The 27,895-nt window shown below is 52.9% G+C and overlaps 1 protein-coding gene and 1 long non-coding RNA gene across 7 annotated transcripts; one reads left to right on the plus strand and one right to left on the minus strand.

The window, feature by feature from the left end:
• Nucleotides 1-20,873, minus strand: AQP7 (aquaporin 7). Of its 3 annotated transcripts, none has more exons than XM_021927442.2 (8): nt 20,565-20,873; nt 19,431-19,481; nt 13,122-13,239; nt 3,801-3,924; nt 3,233-3,370; nt 2,907-3,025; nt 2,479-2,696; nt 1-2,061 (listed from the first exon to the last, which is right to left on the minus strand). In XM_021927442.2, exons 2-8 carry the CDS (start codon nt 19,454-19,456, stop codon nt 1,860-1,862), a joined length of 945 nt encoding a protein of 314 aa, XP_021783134.1. In that variant the 5' UTR covers nt 19,457-19,481; nt 20,565-20,873; the 3' UTR covers nt 1-1,859. The 3 variants fall into 3 exon arrangements, with proteins under 3 accessions (XP_021783134.1, XP_009186894.2, XP_021783135.1); XM_009188630.4 differs by having other exon boundaries at nt 1-2,120; XM_021927443.2 differs by lacking the exons at nt 19,431-19,481; nt 20,565-20,873 and having other exon boundaries at nt 1-2,120; nt 13,135-13,211.
• LOC103878243 lies at nt 20,812-27,176 on the plus strand. 4 transcript variants are annotated; one of them, XR_004177914.1, is made up of 4 exons: nt 20,812-21,113; nt 21,538-21,640; nt 22,477-22,540; nt 24,678-27,176. It is a non-coding gene; the product is annotated as an uncharacterized LOC103878243 (long non-coding RNA). The 4 variants fall into 4 exon arrangements; XR_004177913.1 differs by having other exon boundaries at nt 21,558-21,640; XR_004177912.1 differs by having other exon boundaries at nt 20,812-21,640; nt 24,675-27,176.
• The last annotated feature ends 719 nt before the right edge of the window (nt 27,177-27,895 follow it).

The raw sequence follows: 27,895 nt of genomic DNA on the forward strand, positions 1-27,895 counted from the left end.
TTTTACATGTGGTAGCGCATTTAATTTTCACAGCAACACAAATGGGAGGTAATATTCTTATCGTCATTTTACAGATGAGAAGACCAAGGCCCAGAAGGGTTGAATATCTTGCTCAAGATCACATACCCTTTGCCACCCCCAATTCCAAGTCCCATAGGCAACTTAGACTCAGCACGTCCGTGATGTAACTTATCATCTTCCTCTCCAAGCCATTTCCGCACTTGTGTCCTACTCTCAGTGGGGACATCTCCAATCCCCAGGCCCAAGCTGGAAACTGGAAGCCTTTTCTGACTCCTCCCTCTCCCTCACCCACTCCATCCAAATGGAGCCTAAGTCCTGCACATTGTACTTCTCGGATATTGATCAATCCCATCTCTCGTCTCCACGTCCACAGTGCTGACCCATTATTAGGTGCCCGGCTGCTGCTCCTGGCTCATCACTTCCCGGCAGTCTTCGCAGGCCCGTCTCCACCATTTCCAGCATCCTACACACTGTGGCTCAGGTGTGCTTTCTAAACCTCACCTCACCATGTCCCCCACCTCCAGAACGAAGCCCAGCTTCCTCTGCCCATCCCCTCAAACTGTAAAGTGCAGCGCCCAGCCCCAAAAAAGACACCCCCCACCACCATACCTTGCTCTGTCTCCTCCTGGGAAGCCTCCTGGCCTTGACCCAGAGGCTGCATGTGAGTTTCCCCACCCCGAGCCCCACAGCCTCCAAGCCTCCCACTCTGCACGCACCTTCTTCCTTATAATTACCTGTTCCCCATTAAACTGCAACCCTCAAAGGCAGAGCACAGCACACCCACTGCACATCCCCAGTGTCCAGGCAGGGCCTGCACACAGTAGGTGCACAATAATTGTTGAAAGGCAAAATGCATGAGCAATGACAGGAACCATGGGTGATGCTGCTTTCTGAGCCCCAGGCAGCAGAGTGACTCCTGCCTGGCCCCAGGGTCAGCAGATCCTGGCCCCCCACCCCCACCCAACCTCTGCGGCTGCTTCCCTGGGGCTCTTGGGGCCCTATGAGGCTTCTTCCTGTGTCTTCATGTGTTCTAAGGATTTCCCTCTTTGCATCTTCCTTTTCAATTCCTTCATGTGGGAGCACGCTGGCACCAGGGAGAAGAAAGAGGAGCCCAACCCCTTACCAGCCTTCAATCTATAACAAGCATTCTCAAGGGAATTAAAACTGATTCTTAAAAGGAGAGGTGAAAAAAAAATCTTAACTCTTTTTTATGTATAAAGCACAGAACATATACAGCACATAAATAGATATATAGTATATCTGTGATATTAAAATTTCATGTGATTAAGGAAAAAAAATCTAGAAGACTACTAGGGAAGGCACTAATAAAAAAAAGGCTAAAAAATTCTGATCTACATTCTTGGACCTTGCCTTGTCTGGTCCAAGAACTGGCCAGAACTCAGGGAAAGGAAGAACCAGGGGAGAGTCTAGAGTCCAATCTCAGGATCCCTTCAAAGTATTTCCAAAGCCGGCTCCCCACCAGCCAGCTACGGTCCTTTCCCCAAAACAGCCCTTCCTTCCCCCGTGCCTGAAAATCCCTCATTCTGTTTCTGTCATTCTTTCATCTCACCCTGTTGCTACTGAGGGCACAGGTCAGCTCTTCCCCATTCTCCCCCTGGGACACCCCAGTTCCCAGGGCGTGAAAGACTCAAGGCGCCTCGCCTCTACACCTTGGGCTAAGACATAGCCCTAGAGCTCCTGGAAGAACCCAGGAGGGAAGCCTGACCACAGGAGGCCCCCAGGAAGTGGGGCTACTGCTGTGGGACAAGCCTTGCTTTATTGGGGAAGGGATGGGATCACAAATAATCTCTACTTAGAAGTGCTCTAGGGCCATGGATTCATGTAAGGGCGGGGCAGGGTGGACTGAAGATCTGTTGGCAGGGCTCACGGAGACGGGGGTGAGGGGAGAGATCGTGGGTTCGTGAGATCCCATCTTGGGCAATACGGTTATCCCGTGGTCTTCGTACGCCACAGAGTCCTCCAATTTCAGGGGTTCCCGTGGGATGGTGGAGCCAATGAAGACCAGGTAGATGATGCCACCTAGACAGGCACCCAGAAGTGGTGCCACCACTGGCACCCACCACCAGTTCTCCCCTTCACTGCAGGCAAGAGGCAGAGGCCTGCTGAGGGGGCTGATGCCCAGGACAGCACCCTCATCCACCTCGGCCCACGACAGATTGAGCAGAGAATTCATCCCCAGGCTACCCCAGGAAACATCCCCAACCCGGGGACCCGGTCAGCCTCAGCCCTATTCAGGGACAGGGTTGACACCCAGTGCAGGTGCAGGATCTGTATCTGTACTGGCCTGGGGAAATGTTGGGACTCACTCCTGCTCCCCAGGCCACCTGGGGGTTCAGCAGGACCCTACTGCGCTGCCCCTCACATCACCCGCCACCCCTCAACACACAGGGGAACCACAGAAAAACTCGAAGGAATGGGCCTGGGCAGGGGCAGTACCTGAACACCTCTTTGCCCCAGCCAGCAATGAAGGTGAAGACGCGAGGGGGCAGGTCCCGGGACGGGTTGATGGCATATCCTGTGTTCATACCGAGGGACACCCCAATGATGACCACGAGGATGCCTATCACCAGCGCCTGTGTTCCTGGCAGTGCTGCGTTGTTCTCCTGGTCCGTGATGGCGAAGAGACACAGCTGGAGCATCCCGGTCAGCCACGCCTAAGGAGCAGATGCTGTGGCAGCTCACCTGGGTCGCTCCCCAAGCCACAGGACCTCAGCAGTGCCCCAGATCCAAGCCCACCAGCACAGACACGTCTCGGTACAGTCTCCATCCAGAGTTCTTGTCCTGTCTATCCGGAGGGGCTCCCTGCTGGCTCCGTCCTCAGGGGTGGAGGGCAGGGGGAGGGGTACTCATCCCGGACCACTGACCTCATTCAGGAAGCCCCGCCACAGTGTCATGTGATCAGGAAGGTAGGTGGCAAAAATGCCAGCTGTAGCGACGGGACCGGTCACCATCAGCTGTCCACCCGAAAAGTGGAGAATGGCCGCTGCGGAGACACAGACTGTCGTGTGAACCTGCCCCCAGCTAAGCCCCACTGGGATCCCAGAAATGAGGTTGTAGGTGAGAGGGTGGGGGAGCTCCAGGGCTTTTTTCTCCCAGCTATTTTTACTAATCAGGACACTGAGGTCCAGTCTGCCCATATTTCATAGGAGGCGGCTGAGGCCAGAGGCGGACACCTGGGCAGGACACTCACTGTAGAAGAGGGTGTAGATGGTGGCAGCTGCCAGGAAGGAGCCCAGGAACTGCCCCAGCACATAGACCGGAAACTTCCTCCAGGGCACACGGCCCAGTGCACAGTTAGCGAAGGTCACAGCTGCGTTCATGTGGGCCCCTGTGGGCAGCAGGCAAGTGTGTCAGGGAGGGAGAGCAAAACAAACAACAGTGACAAACAGTATTGAGAACAACGATGGCTAGTGTGTATAAGAGCGTGCTCTGTGACAGAGCTCTCTCACTGAGCCCTCACAACCACCCAGTGAGGCCGGGGCCACCGTCTTCGTTTCACTGTTAAGGAAACTGAGGAACAGAGAAGGTGATGACTTGCCTAAGATGACCCAGCCAGTGAAAATGGTGGGTCAGGGGGACCTGGGAACAATCTGGGGCAGACACGTCATAGGCACGGGGTTCAGAGGAGACTTCCTCCTGCCCAGTGGCCAGGCTCAGGCACTGGTTGTGCTGGCGAAGGGGCTGACTGAGGCAGGCAGGAAAGAGCCTATTGGGGACACCTCGTCTTGCCCGGTCCGGCAGGGGCTGGGCTCACTCACCAGAGATGTGGCCTGCCACGTGCACTCCCATGGTGACTCCGAAGCCAAAACCCAAGTTGACACCAAGGTAGCTCCCATATTTTTTATTTAGAACCATATGGGCCACGGAACCAAGGCCGAACACCTACAAGGGAGGTCCTCTAAGGGGGCTGCCTGTCCAGAAGCCCCAACCTCAGAGGAGGGCTCGGAGCTCAGTTCTAGCTCCTCACCCCCGTGCCCTGGGCCTCCCTGGCGTTGCCTCGAAAATCCTCTGCCACGCCCTCTTCCCCCAGAGCCTTCCCTCTTTACTGCCTCCTCTCCTTGCCCCTGCTGAGGCCTCTCAGACCTGAGCCACTGAGAGCCAGGTGGAGCGGCAGTCAGAAGCTCTTACGACAGACATCCAAGCACCTCAGCCCCAGGCCTACCTGAAGTTTTGGGGTAAGGCAGGGCTGTAAGGAGGGGATGGCTGATGTGGATTGCACCCTCTCAGAGTCCCTCACACTTCAGGCTGGCCTGAAGGAAGTTTCTTTTTTTTTTTTTTAGACGGAGTCTCGCTCTGTCACCCAGGCTGGAGTGCAGTGGCCTGATCTCAGCTCACTGCAAGCTCCGCCTCCCGGGTTCACGCCATTCTCCTGCCTCAGCCTCCCGAGTAGCTGGGACTACAGGCGCCCGCCACCTCGCCCGGCTAGTTTTTTGTATTTTTTTAGTAGAGACGGGGTTTCACCGTGTTAGCCAGGATGGTCTCGATCTCCCGACCTCGTGATCCGCCCGTCTCGGCCTCCCAAAGTGCTGGGATTACAGGCTTGAGCCACCGCGCCCGGCCTGAAGGAAGTTTCTTTAAGGGACCTCCAAATCCATCCATGCCTGACTCTGCCAGGAACCCCTCCCTGCATACACACACACACACACACACACACACACACACACACACACACACCCTCCACCCCAACCTCCACAATGCTGGAACAGTGGGGTCCTAACTGTCTTGCCCTCAGCTTCATTTCCACTGACCCCAGGCAGCATTCCAAGCTGCTGCTGCTTGCCCATCCCTCAGGGCTCCTCAGATGACACCGCCTTCACAGGGGAAGGGGCGTACCTTCAGGCCCATTAGCCTCAGTCTAGAACCACTGTTGCCTTCAGCCCTAGCTCTGTGCTATCCTCTCCCTCTGCAGAGGCCTCCATCTCCCCAGTACCTTCCATCCGCCCATTGATTGGCTTCCACAGACTGGAATCTCATCCTTCCCAGCAAACTGTCCCACCCCTGCCCAGTGTCCTTCTCCAGGATGCCCCCTTCCTATTTCAGTCAGGCTGCATGAGAGAACACGCTGTCCAGCTGCTTCACCCCTTCCCTCGCACCCCCTCGTCAATCTGGCTTCCACTTCCACATGTCACAGACACCAAAGCTCTCTCCAAGGGCTCCAGCAACCTCCTGATTTTCCAAAGGTCTTTTCAGGCATGGTTTTACCACATCGACAGCTTCAGCTATGCTTGATGCAGTAAAATTCCCATCATCTCCGCTGGGAAGCCAGATCCCTATTTGCAAATCCCCACTGGAACTCTCCTGGTGTTCCACGGGCGTCTCAGGTTCTGTTGAAGGTTTGCCATCTCACAGCACACCTGCTCCTCACTCTATGTTCCCCATCCCCGTTGGCAGAGCCAGAAACTCAGATGTTGCAAATGGGAGCTTCCTCGCTATCCTCCCCAACACCCAATCAGCTCTGCTTACATTCTCCCCAAACCTTACCCAGCCTCCTCCTTGCAGCCAGAGTGACCTTCCTAACAAAAACCCCATCGTGTCTTCCCGGGCTCACTCACTGGCTCCCCTCCACTTCTAGGATGAAGTCCAAACTCAGTAGGCCACCATTTAAGACCCTGCATAATTTCATCCTTTCTGCCTGTTTCATATCTGCCCCAATATTCTTTCCATTCAGCAATAGTATTGCTACTAAATAATAATAACCATTTATTGAGCACTGCCTACATGTCAGCAAGTTATACTGATCACCTCCTTTAACCCTTACACGCCAATGTTATGAGTTAGGTACTATTATTCTCCCCTACTTGACAGCTGAGTAACCTGAAGCTTAGAGAACTTGAATGGCTTGTCCAAGGTCACACAGCCTGTACATGGTGAGCCAGGACTAAATCTAGGCAGTTACCTATGCCAGATGGCCTCAAACCAAACAACTGCGCTGCTCCACGCATGCCTTACTCTCTCGTGCCTCTGTTTTGTTTGTTTGTTTGTTTGATTGATTGATTTTTGAGACAGGGTTTTGCTCTATCACCCAGGCTGGAGTGCAGTGCCGTGACCAGGGCTCATTGCACCCTCCATCTCCTGGGTTCAAATGATCCTCCCACCTCAGTCTCCCAAGTAGTTGGGACTATGGGCATGTGCCATGGCACCCAGCCAATTTTTTTTTTTTTTTTTTTTTGAGACAGAGCCTTGCTCTGTTGCCCAAGCTGGAGTGCAGTGGTGCGATCTCGGCTCACTGCAACCTCCAACTCCCTGGTTCAAGTGATTCCCCTGCCTCAGCCTCCCAAGTAGTTGAGGTTATAGGTGCACGCCACCATGCCCAGCTGTTTTGTTGTATTTTTAGTAGAGACAGGGTTTCACCATGTTGGCCAGGCTAGTCTCAAACACCTGACCTCAGATGATCGCCTGCGTCAGCCTCCCAAAGTGCTGGGATTACAGGCATGAGCCACTGTGCCGGGCCCCAGCTAATTTTTTCTATTTATTTATTTTTTGAGACAAAGTCTCTAGAGTGCAGTGGCGCGATCTCCCACTCACTGCAAGCTCTGCTTCCCGGGTTCACGCCATTCTCCTGCCTCAGCCTCCTGAGCAGCTGGGACTATAGGCACCTGCCACTACACCCGGCTAATTTTTTATAGGTTTAGTAGAGATGGGGTTTCACCGTGTTAGCCAGGATGGTCTCGATATCCTGACCTCGTGATCCACCCACCTCAGCCTCCCAAAGTGCTGGGATTACAGGCGTGAGTCACTGCGCCCGGCCTTTCAATTTATTTTGTGTGGAGATGAGGTGTCACTATGTTGCCCAGGCTGGTCTCGAGCTCCTGGCCTCAAGTAATCCTCTCACCTCAGCCTCCCAGAGTGCTGGGATTACAGGTTTGAGCCACCATGCCTGGCCAGAATATCCTAATAATTTTACACTGACTACATCTTGAAATAGGATTTTGGATATATGGGTTAATTATTAAAATTAATTTCACCTGTTGCTTTTTACCTTTTCAGTGTGGATACTAGAAAAATTTAAATTATATAGATGGCTTGTATTGTATTTCCCCTGGAGAGCTTTGTTCTAGCGTTGATGAAAGAGAAAACCTGGAGAATTGTGGACATGAGGGCCGAAGTCAAAGCCGTCAGTGGAGAAGGCCCCAGGAGGGGGTACAGGGTAAGAAGGCAGACCAGGCCAGGCGCGGTGGCTCACGCCTGCAATCCCAGCACTTTGGGAGGCCGAGGTGGACAGATCACTTTGGGTTAGGAGTTCAAGACCAGCATGACAAAACCCCGTCTCTACTAATAATACACAAATTAGCCAGGCGTGGTGGCACTCGCCTGTAATCCCAGCTACTCAGAAGGCTGAGACAGGAGAATTGCTTGAACCCGGGAGGCGGAGGTTGCAGTCAGCCAAGATCGAGCCACTGCACTCCAGCCTGGATGACAGAGCAAGACTCCTTATCAAAAACAAAAACAAAAGGTAGCTGGGGCTGCCCATAGAGCCACACATCACACTCATGGGTGGACGCTGGAAACCTCAACTGTGAAGCAGGTGTTGAAATGGGAGAGGAACAGAGAGAGAATGTGCCATGGATGCCGAGGAGAAACAGAGTTTCCCAAGGAAGGTGCGGTCCACACTGTCGCATGGAGCTTCTAGGTCAAGTGCGTACAGGCCTAGAAAGCATGCTTTTTTTTTTAATGTGACAATCCAGCAGTCATTAGGAACATGGTGAGCACTGCGTCATCCAGCTGTGGAGGCAGAAGCCCGGTTCCAGAGCTGGAGAGGTGAGGAGGTGGCAGCAAAGAGTTGAAAGGCACCAGTGTAGACTCCTCTTTGAGAACTCGCCTGAGGAGCAGGGGAGAGAGAACAGGATCCGCGAAGGGGCTGACAGGGTGAGGGGAGGGAGGTTTCGTTTTGTGTTGTTTTCAGTGGAGAAACTTCGGTATGTTTATAGGCTGAGAGAGGGACAGGCTGAAGATAAAGGAGAGAATAAAGTGACAGTGTGAAGTACCTGAGTAGGCTGGACAGCTGGATTGGTGCAGAAGTGGAGGGGTCCTCCAGGAAGGAGAGGACCCCACCCCAGCCAAGGGGTGATATGTGGATACATATGTGGTTAATGGGTCTGGTGGTGAGAGGGACAAGAGGGTGAGGTGAACACCACAGGAAGTGTTGATTATTTTACCTGTCAAGCAGCAGGTCAAGCCATTTGCTTATTTTAAAAAATAAAATAAAATAAATAAACAAATAAAGTCAGAGTACAGAGCAGATTTGGGGAAGTCTGAGAACATGTGAAATAGCCCAGATATGGTGGGGGAGAGGCAGTTGAGCAGGCCCCACTGGGTCCCTCAGAAGCCCCAGGACAGAAAGGGGGAACCCAGAGCTGGGCTGCCTTCAGATCCAAGATAACGTATAGCAGGGGAGGGCAGGAACAGATGTGGGTGCAGTGGGGAGTGAGGCCAGGACAGGTTGACAGGCTGGCGGGATAAGGAGGTAGAGGGACTGGAGCAGGCATGGAGGGTCTGAAAACAGGGGCCCCCATGGCCTTTCCCCCACTCCAATACCATGTGCTAAAAATACTGAATGAGCATAGGCCGGGTGTGGTGTAATCCCAGCACTTTGGGAGGCCGAGGCAGGCAGATCATGAGGTCAGGAGTTCAAGACCTGCCTGGCCAACATGGTGAAACCCCATCTCTACTAAAGATACAAAAAATTAGCCAGGCGTGGTGGCACACACCTGTAATCCCAGCTACTCGGGAGGCTGAGGCAGGAGAATCGCTTGAACCCAAGAGGCAGAGCAGTGAGCCGAGATGGCGCCACTACACTCCAGCCTGGGCAACAGGGTGAGACTCGGTCTCAAAAAAAAAAAATGGGTGAGCGAATGAACCCCACATGATTCCCTGTGTCAGGGTTGCCAACTGGCAAGTCATGCCCTAATTCATCCAGCACACAGGTTTTGTTTAGATAACTTGGTTTTGAAGAACAGAAGTTTCCGTCTCTCTTGAAAAATGAGCAGCTCAGGCAACACTGGCCTGCATTCCACCCTCCATGGCAACAGTCAGCTGGAGTGGCAGCAGCTACAGCCTCGCACAGATTGGCACTCAGCAGCCAGCCAAAGTCCCCACCGCCCTGAGTTGCCACTCTCTTGGCCCCTGTAGCATGTGATCTACAACCCTTGCCCCATGGCTCACGTGTACGGCTGGTTTTCCGGGGCCCGGATGGCTCCAGCCCCTCCTCTCCCTGATCAGTGAATGTGGCCCAGCCCATCCAAGTCTCCCCGACAGCCAGGAGGCCAGCTCCAAGGGCAACACCCCTGGAAGCTGCAACATGGATCAGTCCGCTTCCCTCGTCCCGGCTGCAGTAAATGGGGCCAAGGTCACACTAGCTTTTTGGCAAAACCTTCACCCTGGTGACTCACTGAAATTCCTATATATATATTTAAAAAAAAAAAAAAAAGCCCTCACTTCTTGGCACAGCCTGGCAACTAAAAATAACAACAACACAATGTCCGACATAGGCTTACACCTCACAAAGTTCTTTTAAAGCGCTACTGTCTTCAATTCTCACAGCAAATCTGCACAGCAAGAATTTTTCTCCCACTCTATAGATGGGGAAACTGAGGCCGAGAGAGGCGTCTTGAACTACCTGAAAATGAGGACCTTACCCTGGCTGGGGGAGCATCGACAAGCCAGAGTCTTTAAAAGCTGGCCATATTTAAGCTAAGGGACAGAGCATAGAGGTTAAGGGTCAAGACTGTGATATTAGGCCAGGCACGGTGACTCAAGCCTGTAATCTCAGCACTTTGGGTGGCCGAGGCGGGAGGATCACTTGAGGTCAGGAGTTCAAGACCAGCCTTGACAACATGGTGAAACCTCGTCCCTCCTAAAAATACAAAAATCGGCTGGGCATGGTGGCATGCACCTGTAATTCCAGCTACTCCGGAGGCTGAGGCACAAGAATCGCTTGAACCCGGGAGGTGGAGGTTGCAGTGAGCCGAGATCGCACCACTATGACACAGTAAGACTGTATCTCAAAAAAAAAAAAAAAAAAAAGACTGTGATATTAGACTGCACTGGATTTAATCTTGACTTAAAGTGTGACCTTGGGCAAGAGGCTTAGTCTCAAGGAGACTCAGTTTTCCCATCTGTGAAACTGGGATAATAATAGTACCTACTTCACAGGGCTATTGCGAGGATTTGGGAAGATGCTTCACGTAAGGTGCTTCCCATCACAAAGCCCGGGATGCGTTAGGTGCTCAATGAAAATCTCAATAAAAGGAAGAGAAACAGAGATGTGGGCAGATATCAAGCATGTGGGCAGTGCCTATTTCCCTAACAGCTCTCAGAGGACGCACCCTCCTGCCTCCGAGGTTCCAAGGGTTAACAGCCCTCATGGGACTGGAATGTCTTGTGATAAGTGAATTACTTTGCCCTGGATTAAGGAGGGACAGGATCTAGCTGCTGTCCTCACAGCTCAGGAGCCAAAGCAGGTGGGGAGGTAAGAGAGGAGCAGGGGAGGGCCAGAGGCAGAGAGGAGAGAGCAGCTGAGAGCACCTGTCCTAATAACAAGAAACCAATACATGGGTACCACATGTGTACTGGGTGCTGAGACTTGGCATTCTTCACACAAGTCCTCCAGCTTGGTGTTAGTGTTCCTGTTAACCAATAAGGAAGCTAAAGCTGTGGGCCGGGCGAGGTGACTCACGCCAGCAATGCCAGCACTTTGGGAGGCCGAGGCAGGCAGGTCACCTGAATTTAGGAGTTCGAGACCAGCCTGGCCAACCCAGGCTGAAACCCCATCTCTACTAAAAATAGAAAAATTAGCTGAGCACAGTGGTACGAGCCTGTAGTCCCAGCTACTCAGGAGGCTGAGGCAAGAGAGTCACGTGAGTATGGGAGGTGGAGGCTGCAGTGAGCCGAGATTGTGCCACTGCACTCCATCCTAGGAGACAGAGTGAGACCCTGTCTCAAAAACAAGAAAGGTAAATTTGTGAACAGTTAAGATACTTGTGGATGGTCACACAGCTAGAAGATAACAGAGCTAGGATTCAAACACAGCTCCAAAGCCCGTGAAGTCCTAATTCTACACAATATAAGTGAGAAGTCAGGCTTTAAGCCAGGGAGAGACCTGCTCAAGGCCAACCGGTGACTCACTGGCAGGGTCAGGCTAAGAACCCTGGTGTTCTGATTTCCTCTCTCCCTTGAGATCCATGGGCGCTACCACACACACAAACATTCTCTCTCACCCCACCTTCCTCTAGCATGCACCTGGCTGCCTTGGCTTCCCTTCCCCGAGGCTGCCCCTTCTTTTTCTAGACCTGGACCCTGCATAAGATGCAGTAAACATGGCTACAGTCGTGTTAAGGGCAGAGGCTCGCTGTGGTAAGTGGCAGGGCTGAAGCAGGTGGAGAGGGAGCAACCTCACATCCCGCCTGCAGTCTGGATTCTGTCCCAGTCACACACTAAAGAAGAGACCTTGTCAAGGTTACCAGCAGCCTCCACGTTGCCAAACCCTAAGGCCTCTTGCCAGTGCTCACCTTGCGTGGCCCATCTGCTGACAGCTTCTTCCTGGTGGAACCACTGCCCCCCTCTGTCATGCAGTCTGCTCTGGGTCTCCTCCCACCTCTCTGACCATTCCTTCTCAGGCTCTTTTGCGTGCACCTCTTCATTCCTCAGGGCTCTGTCCTCAAACCATCCTTTTCTCTTTCTGTACACTCTCTCTGGACAATGTCGACAATCACCACCTGTGTTATGATGAACTTCAACTTTTTCCTTCCAGACCAAGCCTCTCCTGAGCTCCAGCCCCTTGCCTGTGTTTAACTATCTCCCGGATTTCCCCATGGGCATCTCGCCTCTCACCCTGTGCTGGGCCCCGTGCTCCAGAACAGCTCATCAGCGCTTTGCCCACATCTTCTGCTGGCAGAGTCTCCCCAGTTCCATCTTCCACAGCCCTCTCAAACACGTGCTTTCTTCTCCAACCCCAGACCAGTCATCACCCTCTCTCTGTCCCAGATCAGAAACAGCCTCTTAAGTGGTTCCCTCTTGCCAGCCGTGCCTGTCCTGCTTTTGCTCTACACTGCACCCAAAATTACCTTTAAAATCCAAATCTGATCATGTCACTCCCCTGCTTGCCAGCCTTCAACATCGCCCAGTGCCCTCTGGATTCATTCTCAGAGCCTGATCATCAAGTTTCTCTTCAATATCTCTCTTTCTTTTTTTTCTTTTTTTTGAGACAGAGTCTCGCTCTGTCGCCCAGGCTGGAGTGCAGTGGCTGGATCTCAGCTCACTGCAAGCTCCGCCTCCCGGGTTTACGCCATTCTCCTGCCTCAGCCTCCCAAGTAGCTGGGACTACAGGCGCCCGCCACCTCACCCAGCTAGTTTTTTGTATTTTTTAGTAGAGACGGGGTTTCACTGTGTTAGCCAGGATGGTCTCGATCTCCTGACCTCGTGATCCGCCTGTCTCGGCCTCCCAAAGTGCTGGGATTACAGGCTTGAGCCACCGCGCCCGGCCAATATCTTTCTTTCTTTCTTTTTTTTTTTTTTTTGAGACAGAATTTCACTCCTGTCGCCCAGACTGGAGTGCAATGATGTGATTTCAGCTCACTCCAACCTCTGCCTTCTAGGTTCAAGTGATTCTCCTGCCTCAGCCTCTGAATAGCTGAGATTACAGGCGTCCACCACCATGCCCAGCTAATTTTTGTATTTTTAGTAGAGACGGGGTTTCACCGTGTTGGCCAGGCAGGTTTCAAACTCCTGACCTCAGGTGATCCACCTGCCTCAGCCTCCCAAAGTGCTGAGATTACAGGCATGAGCCACTGCACCTGGGCCTCTTCAATCTCTTCACCCTGGGTTTCCCTTCTCCCCATTTCCAGCCATGCCCCTGATACCCCAGTGCATGGTTTCATTCGACCCCCACATATTATGAGCCTTTCTGTCCAAATAGACTTGATGAGAAAGGCCCCCCACCTCTTTACTTTCCTCTGCTGCTTCCCCTGGCTCCCAGCTCAGAGGCAAGGAATGGACAATGTGACTTACAGGGTCAGCATGGGGAGGGGGTCATGGATGGCCCTGGTGGAGCCCCACCCACTTCGTGCTGCCCACCCACTCACCATCATGACATACGTGCTCATGAACTCGGCCAGGAACTCTCGCACCATCTTCTTCTGCAGTATTTCCTGGATCTTTGCTATCACGGACCAGGAGACCATTTTGGAGCCACGGGTGGACCTGAGACAGTGACCCGAGCCCATAGACAGAAAGAAGACTCAAGTCTGCCTGCTGCCCATTGGCTCTTCAACTCACAACTGAGTTAATGGGTAACCCAGCAGCCTCACCACACACACCTCCTCTTGCCCAGGGCAGCTGGGACAGCTGGAATTGGAGACACTTGAGAGCCATGGGGACATGGAGAGGAACGGGGTAGACAGCCAGGCCATGCTCCTTCTAGTTGGGACTGGACCAGTAAAAATGGCACACTAATGAAACCACTTTGCAGAGGGGCAGGTGGGGAGCTGAAAGTGCGATCCACGATGCCAACAAGTCTCTGGGAAAAAGCAGGGTAGGAGAGAGCAGACTGGAAAGTGGAGCTCAGTTGTCTATGTCTATCCATCTGTCTGTCTGCCTATCTGCTAGAGCCAGAACTTTGGGGTCACAGGCCAGGGCCTGGCAACAGTGAGACACTCTACAAACAGCATGAGGTGTGACAAAGTCTGCTGCCGAGCTCTATAAACAGCACTGAGCGCTGAAACATGTACCGGGTTCTGTCAAAGATGAAGGAGTCAGCAAAATGCACCAGGCTCTGCAACCAGGTCAGTGCAAACAGAGGTTTGTGAGAGAGTGAGTGAATGAATGAATGATCAAGAGAGAGGGAGGGAGAAAAGGAAGGACTGGATCTTACTTCCTGGTGTATCTTCAGTGCCTAGCACAATGCCAGGCCATAGTAGATGTACAATAAATATTTGTTGAATGAGTGAAAACTGGGGAATCTGTCTTACTCTCAACTAGATCCTCAAAGCTTCCCAAAGTGCCTGGCACTTAATATATATTTTATTTAGTGAAGTGCACAATTAGATGGACAGGTAGATGAAACAGTGAGTAACAGGTCCCAAATCTGCGTAGGGAGAGGTATAGGACTGGAGTTTGGGGAAGGTGGTGGGGTGGGGATGGAGGATAAAGAGGAAGAAGAGGGGCCGGGCCCAGTGGCTCATGCCTATAATCCCAGCACTTTGGGATGCCACGGTGGGCAGATCACCTGAGGTGGGGAGTTCGAGACCAGCCTGACCAACATGGAGAAACCCCATCTCTACTAAAAAATACAAAATAAGCCAGGCATGGTGGCACATGCCTGTAATCCCAGCTACTTCAGAGGCTGAGGCAGGAGAATCGCTTGAACACGGAAGGCGGAGATTTCAGTGAGCCAAGATCTCACCACTGCATTCCAGCCTGGGCAACAAGAGGGAGACTCCGTCTCAAAAACAGAAAAAAAGTGGGGGGGAAGAAGAGGGATACAGATACCTCTAAGTGTGGCCTTAGTGCTTGTTTAGACTAGTCACTCTGCTCTCTCACTGTCTGCATGCCCAGAAGCTGACACTAGCCCCTCAACTCCTCTGGCCAGCCTATCCTTGCACATCACGTACTGCCTTAGCTGCAGGCCTTTGCACATGCCAGTCCTACGCCCAAAATGGTCCCCTGCGTCCCCAGAGGCTCCTTTACCTGCCAGCCTTCTTTCCTTGACCTAAATTTCCCTTTCTCTGGGAGAGCGGCCTACCCCCTCCTCTAGGCCATTCACTTCCTCCACATGCCCCATGGTGCCCACTCTTTCAGCTGGGGCAATGCTCATCACACTGCAATGTAATTGCTCAATTAGGCCAGGCACAGTGGCTCACGCCTGTAATCCCAGGACTAGCTGAGGCAAGCTGATCACTTGAGCCCAGGAGTTCAAGACCAGCCTGGGCAGCACGACAAAACCTTATCTCTATTAAAAAAAAAAAAAATTAGTCAGGTGTGGTGGTGCATGCCTGTGGTCCCAGCTACTGGGGAGGCTGAGGTGAGAAGATTGCTTGAGCCTGGAAGGCAGAGGTTGCAGTGAGCTGAGATCACACCACTGCACTCCAGCATGGGTGACAGAGTGAGACCCTGTCTCAAAAAAAAAAAAAAAAAAAAAAAAAGCTTAATTAACTGTTTTTCTTCCTAAGGGCTGGGATCATACCAGTTTCCTTCACTGCAGTGCCTGAACACAGTAGGCATAGTAGATTCAATAAATCTTTGGTTCATTGGCTGGGCGTTGCCTGCTGTGTGCTGATGAGAAAGGAGCCAGGCTTCCAGGATTCCCTTGGTGTTCTGGGTTTCCTGCTCTGTCCACCTCTCCCCTGCTTCTATGGTACCTTCCCAGGACTGTCTTTGGGCTGTTGCTTGCCTTGGCAGGGTCTCTTCTTCAGGGCTGAGGAGGCTGGCCATGGGATAATGAGACCCCTATACGATGCTGCATGGGAGCTGGAGTTGGATGGGGACCAGTGGATTATCCAAGCAACTCTGCATCCCCCTCCATCTATTCATCCCTTGTTTTGTTTTTCTGGGGCAGGGAATAGAGCAAGGACTGGGATGGGTGAGCTATGAACAGAGGGTCTCAGCTGAAAAGTGGAAGATGTTTTATTCCATGCCTGGACATCTCTCATTCCCTCTGCTTGCTTTTTGCTGCTGTGAGGCCAGGGGAATTTAGGAGTCCCGAGGAATGCTGCTGCTCTCCCTAGCAGTGTGAGGTGACCCTCCACTGGCCCCCATCTAACCCCAGCTCCAGTGTTGGAGGCAACCACAGAAGAGGGGAGAGAAGTGGACAGAGCAGAAAGCCAAGAACACCAAGAGGATCCTGGAAGCCTGGCTCCTTCCTCATCACCACACAGCAGGCAAGACACAGTAAGCAACAGATAACCACCGACCAGCCAATGAACTCAAGATTTCTTGAATCTACTACGCCTAGAATGTTCAGGCGCTGCAGTAAGGGACACTGGTATGATCCCAGCCTGTGGGAAGAAAAGCAATCGATTGAGCAATTACTGTGCAGTGTGATGAGCACTGCCCCAGCTGGAAGAGGGGCACCATGGGGCATGTGCAGGAAGTGAATGGCCTAGAGGAGAGGGTAGGAGGCTCCCAGAGAAAAGGAAATCTAGGTCAAGAAAAGAAGGCTGGCGGGTAAAGGAGCCTCCAGGGAGGCAGGGATCATTCTGGGCATAGGACTGCCATGTGCAAAGGCCTGCAGCTAAGGCAGTATCCAATGTGCAGGAATGGGCTGGCCACAGAGGAGTGGAGGTGGCATGAGATGGGCAGAGAGGGGCCAGGGCCAGGTGGCAGAAGGCCCCATGGCCCACATTAGGGAGTCTGAACTCTACCAGAGGGCCATGGGCCAACTGGAGGATTTCAGCAAGAGAGCTGCCTCCCCTGTGGAGGCCAGGATGGAGGAAGTGGAGTTAAGGCAGGGTGAGCATCAGCTTCTCCACAGACGAGTAGAGAAGTGGTGGCAGCCTGCGCCACAGAGATGGCAGTGCCAACGGCCACAAGAGCACAGTCAAGCTGACAGGATTGGTGTTCGGTTAGAGAGGGAAGGGAGCGGGGCAGCTCAGCGACGCCCTCAGGTCCTGGCTAGGGCAGTGGAATGACTAGTGTGGGGCGCAGCAGAGAAGCTGCGGGAGAACGGACGAGGAGGCCCTTTCTGGACATGCTGAGTGTGAGAAGCCCGCTGGACACCTGGGTGGGATGGCCAGTGAGGAGGCAGCTGGTCATGTGGTCTCACTTACAGACACATGTGGAGGTCAGCAAATCACAGATGGTCCTCTGAGCCATGGACACAGACGACAGAGCTCAAGGAGAGGGTACAGACTAAGAAGACGGGCCCAAGAAAGCCAGCCTACAAAGCAAGGAACTGACAGCCAACCAGATCCCCTAAGTAATCTGCTAACCAAGGAACTAAATAGCTAACAACTCACTAACGCTTGTTTATTTTCTCTTTCTTTCCTTTTTTGAGACAGGGTCTCACTCTGTCACCCAGGCTGGAGTGCAGTGGCACAGTCCCAGCTCACTGCAGCCTAGACTTCCCAGGGTTCAAGCGATCCTGCCACCTCAGCCTCCCAAGTAGCGGGGAGTACAGGAGTACGCACCATGCCCAGCTATTTTTTTTCTATTTTTTGTAGAGATGGGGTTTTGCCATGTTGCCCAAGCTGGTCCCAAACTCCTGGACTCAAGCAATCCTCCCGCCTCAGCCTCCCAAGGTGCTGGGAATTCAGGTGTGAGCCACCACGCCCGGTGGCTTACTAACCCTTTGACTAATCTATCAAAAACCAACTAACTGATTCTCCTGTTAACCAGCTATTAACTCATTTAATTATCGAATCAACTGGTCAACCATAACCTATCCAACTAACCACAAGCCAACAATTCAACCTGCTAACCAACATTTCTTCATTCAACAAACATTTGTTGTCCAGGCATGGTGGCTCACGCCTGTAATCCCAACACTTTGGGAGGCCGAGGCAGGTGGATCACTTGAGGTCAGGAGTTCAAGACTAGCCTGGCCAACATGGCAAAACCCCATTTCCACTTAAAAAAAAAAAAAATAGCTGGGCTTGGTGGCAGGTGCCTGTAATCCCAGCTGGGGGGCTGAGACGTGAGAATCACTTGAACCCAAGAAGCAGAAGTTGCAGTGAGCCGAGATCGCACCACTGCACTCCAGCCTGGGCAACAGAGCAAGACTCTGTCTCAAAAAAGAAAAAAAAAATTTTTTTTGTTGAGCACCTACTTACGAGTCAAGCACCAGGAATACAAAGTTAAAACCCACTCTCCACCCTTGGGTCACTCTGTTTAATGGAAGAGATGGGTAATGGCAACATCAGCAGAGAGAAGCAGCCTGGGACTGGGGGAGCTCAGGGGAGGCGTGGGAGGTGGGGCCTGAAGAAGGTTTTGAAGAATGGGCGGGTGGTGGCCTGACATGGCCGTGGGGGAGTAGGCTGGAGGTAGAAAGAATGGTGGAAGCTGTGCACATTCTAGATATTTTAGGAGATTGGTGACTGGATGTGAGACATAGGGGAGAGGGAAGTATCAAGGATATGATCTGGACTTCTGGCTTGAGCAACTGAGGAGAAGGGGGCCCCTGACTGAGCCAAGAGCACAGGAGGAGTGAACTTGCAGGGGGTGGAGGAGGCCGTTTCCATCTAGGAGCTGAGTTGCCTGTGAGACATCAGTGGGTCTCTAGAAACAGGATCTAAAGCCCTGGAGAGAGACATAGGCTGGAGGCAGTGATGTCAACAGAGGGGCATTATTCGTTCTCTCCTTCCAAGTGTACAACAGCCCAATATTCCTGCTCGTGTGGATCTGACAGCAATGAAGTGTAATAAGCAAGTACATTTGTATAAGAGAAGGTACCAGCTAGTATGGAAAAAACAGAGGAAGGAGAGGGGAATTGGGATTGCAGGGGCTGGAGATGGGATGTGATTTCAAATAGGGCAGTCAGAGTAATCCCTGTTGAGAAGGTGGCGTTGGAGCAAAGCCATGAAGGAGATGAGAGTGGGCTGTATGTTAACTGCAGAAAGCCCCTCAGGTGGAGGGAACAGTCATCAGAGGACTCCCAGGATATTTGAAGAAAGCAAAGAAAGTCAGTGTGAGGCCGGGTGCAGTGGCTCACGCCTGTAATTCCAACCTTTTGGGAGACCGAGGCAGGTGGATCACCTGAGGTCAGGAGTTCAAGAGCAGCCTGGCCAACATGGCAAAACCCCATTTCTACTAAAAATACCAAAAAAAAAAAAAAAAAAATTAGCTGGACGTGGTAGTATGTGTCTATAATCCTGTAATCCCAGCTCCTCAGAAGGCTGAGGCAAGAGAATCGCTTGAACCCGGGACGCGGAGGTTGCAGTGAGCCAAGATCGCGCCATTGCACTCCAGCCTGGGGAACAGAGTTGGATTCTGTCTCAAAAAAAACAAAAACAAAAACAAAAAACAGAAAAGAAACTCGGTGTGGCTCAGTGTGGCTGGAGGAGGGAAAGCAGGGGGCGGGAGTGGGGAGGCCAGAAAGCTAACAAGGACTACATAGGCAGGGCCTTGGCCATTGCAAGGACTGGCTCTTGTTCACCCCAAAGACAACAGAGCCTGAGAGGGTGAGAGGTGCTGAGTTCGGTTGAGTTGAAGGCCACCTGCATGCCTTGACCCTCATCCAAGGCTTTCTGAGCCTCCCCTCACCCTAGGACCCAGCCCAGGCAACAGGTGTAAGATGCTCTTCTTCTGGGACCTCAGAGGCGAGTGGGTGGGTGGAGAGGAGGAGGTAGAGGGGGGACAGCTACCCCAAGGAAGAGGCTGAGGGTGGAGCAGGAAGGGCACTGAAGTGGGCTGGGTGGAGGACAGGGGGCTAGAGGGGGAGAAGGGGGTTGGGTACTTACCGTCTGTGCCTGGATGTTTGAACCATGTTTTGTCTTTCAGATTTGTAGATGCTGAGGAGCCAAAGAGAGGTCACCATGGCTGGAGCACACAGAACTTGGCCCCACACTTCTATCAGACCTTGGCCCCCAGGGGAGAAGCCCTGGGGCAACTCCTACTAGTGCCACTCCCTTAACCCAGCCAAGCAACAGGGAGGGAGGAGCAGTGCTCAGCCAATGAGGCGACGCCCTGGAGCCCCACCCACCCATGCTGGCCCCAGGACCCCAACCCCAGGCCAGACCCTCCAGCGCTCCTCCAGACCTTCCCTGTCTGCAGCCCGGCTTTGAACTGTGGAGATGCCCTCAGCCTCTGCTCAGTGGCTCCAGCCTCGTATTTGCGTGCTATACATTTAACCTCAAGCCCACTTGCTGCTAACTTAAACTGTGACTGTCCAGGACCTGCACACACACACACATGCACACACGCGCGCACACACACACACACAAGGTGAACACACAGGATGAGGCTCTGAAAACTCATTTCACCCTGTACCTTGCCTAAAAATTCCCCTTTGTACTCCTATCTTTCTCTCTAATTGACAGCATGAAGGTAGCCCCAAGTCCCCTCACCCTGTCTGTCCTCCTCATTCTCTAACTCAGTTCCCTCTAGCTGCAGCACAGACTCTAATCCCCAGCCCTGACTGCAGAAACCCTCCAGCCCCAGCTCTAGCCCCGCAGGAGGGGACTCCGCGGGAGGAACAACTGCAGCAAGCCGGCAGCTGACCCATCTCTGGCCTGCACTCCTCCCCCTGTGGTCCACGGCCGGTGGTCTTCAGCTCTCTCCTCGTCCCACTCCCATGGTCTGCTGACAGCCCAGCCCAGCACATCCCTGCCATCTCTGCTCTACCGCTGGTCCTCCCAACAACCAGTATACAGGTAAGGAAACTGAGGCTCAGAGAGAGCGTGTGTGTGCCTGTGTCACACAGCAACACAGGACTGCACCAGAGCCAGAAAGCCAGGCCTTCCACTCCCAGCCGGCGCTCCTTCCCCAAACAATCCCACAGTCACCTCCTCCCTGTGTGGTACCAAGGGAATGGCCCTTCCGGATCTGGGCACTGAGGAGGCCGCCCCATCCACCCTGCCTGGAGCCCCACTCACTCTGCTGAAATGCCTTCTGATTCTCAGCCTCTGCCTTGGGGGCTTCTCAGTTAAAGTGCATCTTGATCTTGTTCCTCCGAGACGGTCCCTGGCTCAGCTTCCACTCCCAGCTGGGGCTCGGCTATCCCTGTGTCCCCAGTCCAGAGCCTGCCTCTCAGCCCTCCAAGGGCGGCCTCAAGCACTGCTCCTGCTCCTCTAGGGGAGAGGTCAGTAAGGCTGGGGTTTGGCTGGTGCCACTTGAGCCAAGTCCGGATGCACTGCCCAAAATAACATCCCTCGTCTGGCCAGCGGTGCCATGGAGACCGAGTTCTGAAGCAGCCCTTTGTGAGGTCAGAGGTGCAGATCCGGGTGGGCACTCTGGGCCTCACAGTCCCAGAGGAAAGGCCTGTCCTCCAAGCCAATGTGCAGCCTGACTCTGGGGCAGCGCCTGAGGAAGCCCTCCCCAAGCCCCAGCCCTGGGGAAGGCTGCAGAGGCCTTTGAGCCCCCAGAGTTGGGGAGAGCTGTGCAGAATAGGACTGGAGGTGGAAGTGTTGGAGATCAACAGCCAGGTGGAGGGGACGCGGGGAGGCCGTGGATCAGTCCTCAGGGAGCCCCATTCTGAAGGGGGAAAGGGAGACTCAGGCCCAGTCCTCAGGGCCCCCAGTCTGAGAGGAAGGAGGACACACAAGCCATATTTGCAGAGAAACACGAGCCTGAGGGAGGAGGTAGAAGCCCAGGCCTGGCCCCTCTGAGGGCCCCTAGTCCGAGGAGCAGGTGGAAACCTAGACCCTGTCCTCAGGAAAACACCTCCCTTAGGAAAGGTCAGCAGGGCCCCTGTGAAGGAGCCAGAGCTGGATCGGGGCGTGGGGTTCGGGGCTCAGCAGCATGGGAGCTCCGGGACCGAGGTGTGGTCAGGAGAGACCCTGGGGACCAGTGGCAGTCCAAGAGGACTTTTGGAGCCAGGGCCTGACTAGGTCTCAAACAATGGGGCAGGCAGTTTGGGGTTTCAGCAGGTGGCCCAGTGCTGAGACACAAGGGAGGTGTTTCTGGTCTGCAGACTCTGAGGACACTTGCTGTGTGGCATGGTGGATGGTGGGTAAGTCCTGAGAACTTCTGGGGCCAGGCTCCATGGGTGGGAAAAGGCATAGGATTCAGTTGTCCAAAGCCCAGGTGTGGGAATGGAACTGTCCTGTAGAGGGTGCCAAAGACCAGGTCTGGAACCTGCATAGCCCCCACACACCCTCCCACCCCTTCCAGCTTTTTCTGCAGGTCCTTCTGCAGGGGTGAGGCGGGGAGAGAAAGGGGTTGGCCGCAGTCCCGGGGCTTCCTAGTCAGAAGCCCTCTGTAAGGCACTAACTTCCCTCTGCAGATTTTTTTTTTTTTTTTGAGATGGAGTCCCGCTCCACCCAGGCTGGAGTGCAGTGGCACGATCTTGTCTCACCACAATCTCTGCCTCATGGGTTCAAGTGATTCTCCTGCCTCAGCCTCCCAAGTAGTTGGGATTACAGGTGTGCGCCACCAAGCCTAGCTAATGTTTTTTGTGTTTTTAGTAAAGACGGGGTGTCACCATGTTGGTCAGGCTGGTCTCAAACTCCTGACCTTAGGGAATCCATCCGTCTCGGCCTCCCAAAGTGCTAGGATTATAGGTGTGAGCCACTGCACCCAGCCTCCCTCTGCAGATTGTACGTGGGCTTGAGACTCAGTCTCTCTTCCTCAGGAAGGGAGGGGTGCACGCCTGGAAATGGGAGAGCCCTGCCTTTATTCCTTTCCCATGTGTGCTCCCACGGCTGGGATGAGGTCATGTCAGAAGTGGATCTGGGGTCTTGGATGAGGTCAGCACTTCAGAGTTGAACTGGACTGGTGTCAGGTTGGTGAGGGAGGGAATTGGGATCCATGCTGGGGTCGCAGATCAGACCCTAAGCTCATTTACAGGACTTGACCCTGGGGACTGAGAGGTGGAGAAGACACAGTCCTGTCTGTCTCATGGCAGAGACAGGTAAGCAGCAGGTGACTTAGGACACACCAGATAAGCTGGAAGGAATACAGACAGGGCTAGCCCAAGCTCGAGGGGGACAAGGGTCTTCCGGAAGAGGTGACATGGGAACTGAGTTTTCCAAAACGAGCAGGGGGAGGAAGGACACCGTGGCATTTGAAGCTTGATGGGATTGTGAGAAAACCTGGGAGCTGTGAGTGACTTGCAGAGGGCTGTGGAAATGGGCAGGGGTAGACCATGAAGGGCTTTGTCGGCCAGGCCCAGGAGTTCAGACTTTAACCCAAGGGCCTGAGGAGCCTTCAAAGGGTTCTTGCCGGGCGCGGTGGCTCAAGCCTGTAATCCCAGCACTTTGGGAGGCCGAGACGGGCGGATCACGAGGTCAAGAGATCGAGACCATCCTGGCTAACACGGTGAAACCCCGTCTCTACTAAAAAAATACAAAAAACTAGCCGGGTGAGGTGGCGGCGCCTGTAGTCCCAGCTACTCGGGAGGCTGGGGCAGGAGAATGGCGGGAACCCGGGAGGCGGAGCTTGCAGTGAGCCGAGATCCGGCCACTGCACTCCAGCCTGGGTGACAGAGCGAGACTCCGTCTCAAAAAATAAAAAAAATAAAAAATAAAATAAAAAGGGTTCTTAATAAAGAGAAGAGCAATGGGGTCAACCTGAGGTCCCCGAGGTCCCAGGGCATCCAGCAGGCAGAGGCACAGTTGGGCCTGCGCTCGGGAGAGGGGTCTAGCTGGAGAAAGAGAAGAGGAGATCAGCCCCTGGGCTTCAGCACTAGAGTCGCTGGGGCTACCCAAGAAGCACAGGGAGTGAGGCAGGGGCCAGGGTCAGGATTCTGGGGAACAGGGATGATGAACGAGTGGGTGGGGAAGGGGCTGAAAACCCAGACACAGGGCTGCCCAGAGACTGACAGGAGCCAGTAGGGGGCTGTTGCCCCAGAGTTGGGTGCTGGGAGGGGCTGGCCAGGCAGGTGTTTGCATACAGCTGCCTGGATGAGCTGGTGGGGATAGAGGGTGGCAACAGCGCTGAAGAAGCTGAGGCTGAGGAGGCAGAAAGTTCAACTGCAGAGAGAAGAGTGGCAGCTAAAGGGGCCACCAAGGTGGGAGTTTGGGTCAGAGCTGTGAAGCATGTTAGTCTGCACAGAGCTTACGGGGGGTCTCTGAGCCAGTGAAGATGGGGGTGGGGCAGAGAGGGAACACCTGGGGTCCTTTCTTCATAGGATGGGCTTCAGTAGAGTTAGCAGATAAAATATAAGATGCCCAGTTAAATTTGAATTTCAAAGAAACAATATTTGACACAACCTTATACCCGGTATACCTTTAGTCTAACCTCAGGCCCTCTTGATGCTTAAACTGTGACTGTCCAGGACACACACACACAAACACACACACACACACACACACACACGGTTTTATTTTTAGCAAATAAAAATATAGCCGGGCACACTGGCTCACCCTTGTAATCCTAACACTTTGGGAGGCTGAGGTTGGTGGATCACTCGAAGTCAGGAGTTTGAGAACAGCCTGGCCAACATGGTGAAACCCCACCTCTACTAAAAATACAAAAATTAGCCGGGTATGGTGGCAGGCACCTGCAATCCCAGCTACGTCAGGAGGCTGAGACAGGAGAATTACTTGAACCCCAGGAGGCGGAGGTTGCAGTGAGCTGAGATGGCGCCACTGCACTCCAGCCTGGGTGACAGAGTGAGACTCTGTCTCAAAATAAATAAATACATATGAGAATAAAAGAAAATGCTTTTTTCTTTTTTCTTTTTCTTTCTTTTTTTTTTTTTTTTTTTGAGATGGAGTTTCGCTGTTGTCACTGGAGTGCTAGAATGCGGTGGCGCCATCTCAGCTCACTGCAACCTCCGCCTCCTGGGGTTCAAGTAATTCTCTTGCCTCAGCCTCCCGAGTAGCTGGGATTACAGGCATGCACCACTATGCCCAGCTAATTTTAATATTTTTAGTAGAGATGGGGTTTCACCATGTTGGCCAGGCTGGTCTCAAACTTCTGACTTCAGGTGATCCACCCGCCTCGGCCTCCCAAAGTGCTGGGATTACAGGCATGAGCCACTGCGCCCTGCCTAAAATACTTTTTTCATTCAAACGTTGGTCAAGAATATCTTTCTGTGCCAGTAGGTCCATGTCCACCTCATGCCTGTTGTACAGCATTCCACCTGATGGAGATTATATCATGCGGAATCCTTCTATTGATGGGTGTTTAGATTGTCTCCAATTTTAAACGGACCCAGCTCTTCTCTTTTATGAACAGGATGGGATAAACACAATTGGCTGAAACTCAATAAAGAATGAAAATGAAAATTAAAATTTTAAAATATCAGAATGAAGAAACAAAAATGACTAAAGATGCTAAAAACTGCCCTCAAATGTTCCCCAAAGTGTTGATAGACACACACAAAAGAAACATTTTGATTAAATTATTTGTTTCAATCAACATGCCATTGGATTAACTTATCACAAAACCTGCTTTTCATCACATTGTTTTACACTTGTGTTTTTTCTGACTCTTTCGAGCCACGGAATCCTTTGCATAACTCAGGAGCCCATGGTATAAACAAGTAAGGAAGGAGCTACTCTGGCTCCAGGCGCAGGGGTGGGGGTAGGAGGGCAGGGTAGGTCCCTCAAGGAGCCCTGGTCTCTCTCAAATCATCTGAAGCCATGAACGTTCTCAGAATGTCCCAAAAAGAAAAGACACTTAAGCCCCACCCAGGTAAGTGTCTCCTTCCAAACTCATTTTTCGGGTAGGAAAATAGATTCAGAGCAAGGTAACAACTTGCCCAAGATCACCTAGAACTAGAACATCCAGACCAGGGCTCTGGCTCCCCCAAGGAGACCAGGGCTCCCCTACTAGGTGGCGAGGCCGGGGAGGGGCAAGGGCACAGGTAGGACCCAGGAAGGTCTTTAACTCTCACACCCACAAATTACCAGAACTCCCCCTCACCCCCCGCCCAGGCTCTCATCCTTCTCAGAGTCATCCACGGGCTTTCAGGACAGGGCAGATGGAGACCAAGGCAGACAGGATCAGGCACAGCCGCTTGTGCAAGGGCGAAGATCCCCTGAAGTCGAGAACCCAGAATTCCACCCTCAGCCTACTCCGTCCTAAAAGAGCCTATATTCAGCTGCCTGAAACCAGGGATTGAGCTCAGGCTTGTCACTTTCTAGTATGAGCTGGAGCTATCAGGGAAGGCTTCCTGAAGGAAGAAGGGTCTTATTAACAGAAGCAGCCAGGGAGACAACACTGAAGAAATTTGCATGTGTGAGAAGCATTTGTGTCTTTGTATATACCTATATGTGAGCATGTGCCTGTGTGGATGGACAGGTGTGTGGGTGTGTGTGTATGTGCGCACACATGCATCTGCTTATGTGTGTCTGATCTTGCACGCCGAAGCCTCTCTGTAGTGAGACACACACATACACACACACACACACACACACACACTCCCCGAGTTACGCACACGTGAACATGCAACCATTCTGCCGGGTTAATATTTCTTTGCCTGCGTCAGCACGGTCCCAGTAAGTGGGCAGCTCGATGCAGGAACGTGCCCTATCTGATCTGGTCAGTGGCTGTGGGTCTGGAACAGGGGGATTAGGGTGGGCAGGGAGCCCATCTCAGTTTCCCCCAGGCAAGCTGCACTCTCTCCACTCTCCTGCTCAGCCAGAGAAAGGAGGCAGCCCCAGTGTAGTGTGACTGCCCAGTCTCCCCACTCACGCTGGGGACTCCCTGATGGGACAGCCTCCTTGCTTGCCTCCACATGGGCCAAGGCCAGCCATTCCCTGAAAGACCCTCCCCACTCCCTCATCTCTGCCCAAATCCTGAGGCCTCTCTATGCATAGTTGTCTCCTTAAGGACAAACAGGAAGCAAAGACCCTAGGAAATGCTCACAGCGAGCCCCTCCCTTCAGCAGGAAAGCAGCTTTGCAATGTCCAGGTGAGCCAATGGGAAGATGGGATTCAATTGGCAGCTTTCCAGGAGCACAGTGATTGCACCAAGGGCCTGTGCAGAGATCTGTGTGGTCAGGGTCTGGGGTACCGGCACCCATGGGCATTAAGCTTCAGCCAGGAAGGCTTGGTGGGACATGTGGACCCCAGGGAGAGTGGCACCTCCCTAGTTGCTGGGCCTCTCCCTGGGTTGATGGAGAACCCTCCCACGCCTGCTCTGGTCCCTGGGGTGCAGGCTGGGCCAGGCTGGGCTGGGTGAGCAGACACTGTCTCTTCTGCTTTTGGGACAGCCCAAGGGCTAGCGTGAGTCAAACCCAGGTGTCCTGGCTCCTAGAGAGAAGGCTGGAGCATGGATGGAGGGAGACGCTCACTGCTGAGGCTCTTCCCACAGCATAGCCCCTCTGCCTCCACCTCCCTCAGGCTCCATCTCTGGGCAGTCTCCTCTCCACCCTAGGGGCATATTAGGACTTTCATAGGCCCTCGGCAGTTTTTTTTCTAGAGACAGGGTCTCACTCTGTCACCCAGGCTGGAGTGCAGTGGTGCGAACTTGGCTCAGTGCAGCCTCAAACTCTGGGCTTGGGCAGTCTTCTCACATCAGCTTCCTCTTACTAAGTAGCTGGGACTACAGGCGCACACCACAATACCAAACCATTTTTTGTATTCTTTTTGTAGAGATGAGGTCTCACTTTGTTGCCTAGGCTATTCTCAAACTCCTGGGCTCAAGCCATCCTTTCACCTTGACTTCCTAGAGTGCTGGGATTCAGATGTGAGCCACCACACCCAGCCTGGCATCTGTGTGGGTGTGTATGTGTGTGGTAAAAAATACAGCATAAACTTAGTGATCTGAACTATTTTTTTGGCGGGGGGGGTCTGGTCTTTTTTTTTTTGAGTCTTGCCCTGTTGTCTAGGCTGGAGTGCAGTGGTTCGATCTCGGCTCACTACAACCTCCACCTTCCAGGTTCAGGCGATTCTCCTGCCTCAGCTTCCCGAGTAGCTGGGACTACAGACGTGCCCCACTACACCCGGCTCATTTTTGTATTTTTAGTGGAGACAGGGCTTCACAATGTTGGTCAGGCTGGTCTCAAACTCCTGACCTCGTGATCCGCCTGCCTCAGCCTCCCAGAGTGCTGGGATTACAGGCATGAGCCACCGTGCCTGGCCCAATCTTAACTAATTTTTAGCATAGAGTTCAATAGCGGAAAGTATATTCACATTGTTGTACAATCTCCAGAACTTTGTCATCTTACAAAACAAACTCTATACCCATTAAACAACAACTCAATTCCCTTTCTCCTACTCCTGGTGACCACCATTCTACTTTCTGTCTCTATGAGTTTGACTACTCTAGATACTTTATATGAGTGAAACCATACACTGTGTGTCTATCTGTGCCT

Source organism: Papio anubis, chromosome 13 (genome assembly GCF_008728515.1).
Source record: "Papio anubis isolate 15944 chromosome 13, Panubis1.0, whole genome shotgun sequence".
In the NCBI taxonomy this organism is placed as follows: Eukaryota; Metazoa; Chordata; class Mammalia; order Primates; family Cercopithecidae; genus Papio; species Papio anubis.

Bases quoted from the DNA above. Each gene is read 5' to 3' on its own strand.
- AQP7 (XM_009188630.4), bottom strand. From the start codon at position 19,456: ATGGTTCAAACATCCAGGCACAGACG. The intron at 3,026-3,232 runs GTGAGTGTCCTG...GTGTCTCCGCAG, and splicing joins CATCTACACCCTCTTCTACA to CGGCCATTCTCCACTTTTCG. The intron at 2,697-2,906 runs GTCAGTGGTCCG...TCTGCTCCTTAG, and splicing joins GGCGGGGCTTCCTGAATGAG to GCGTGGCTGACCGGGATGCT.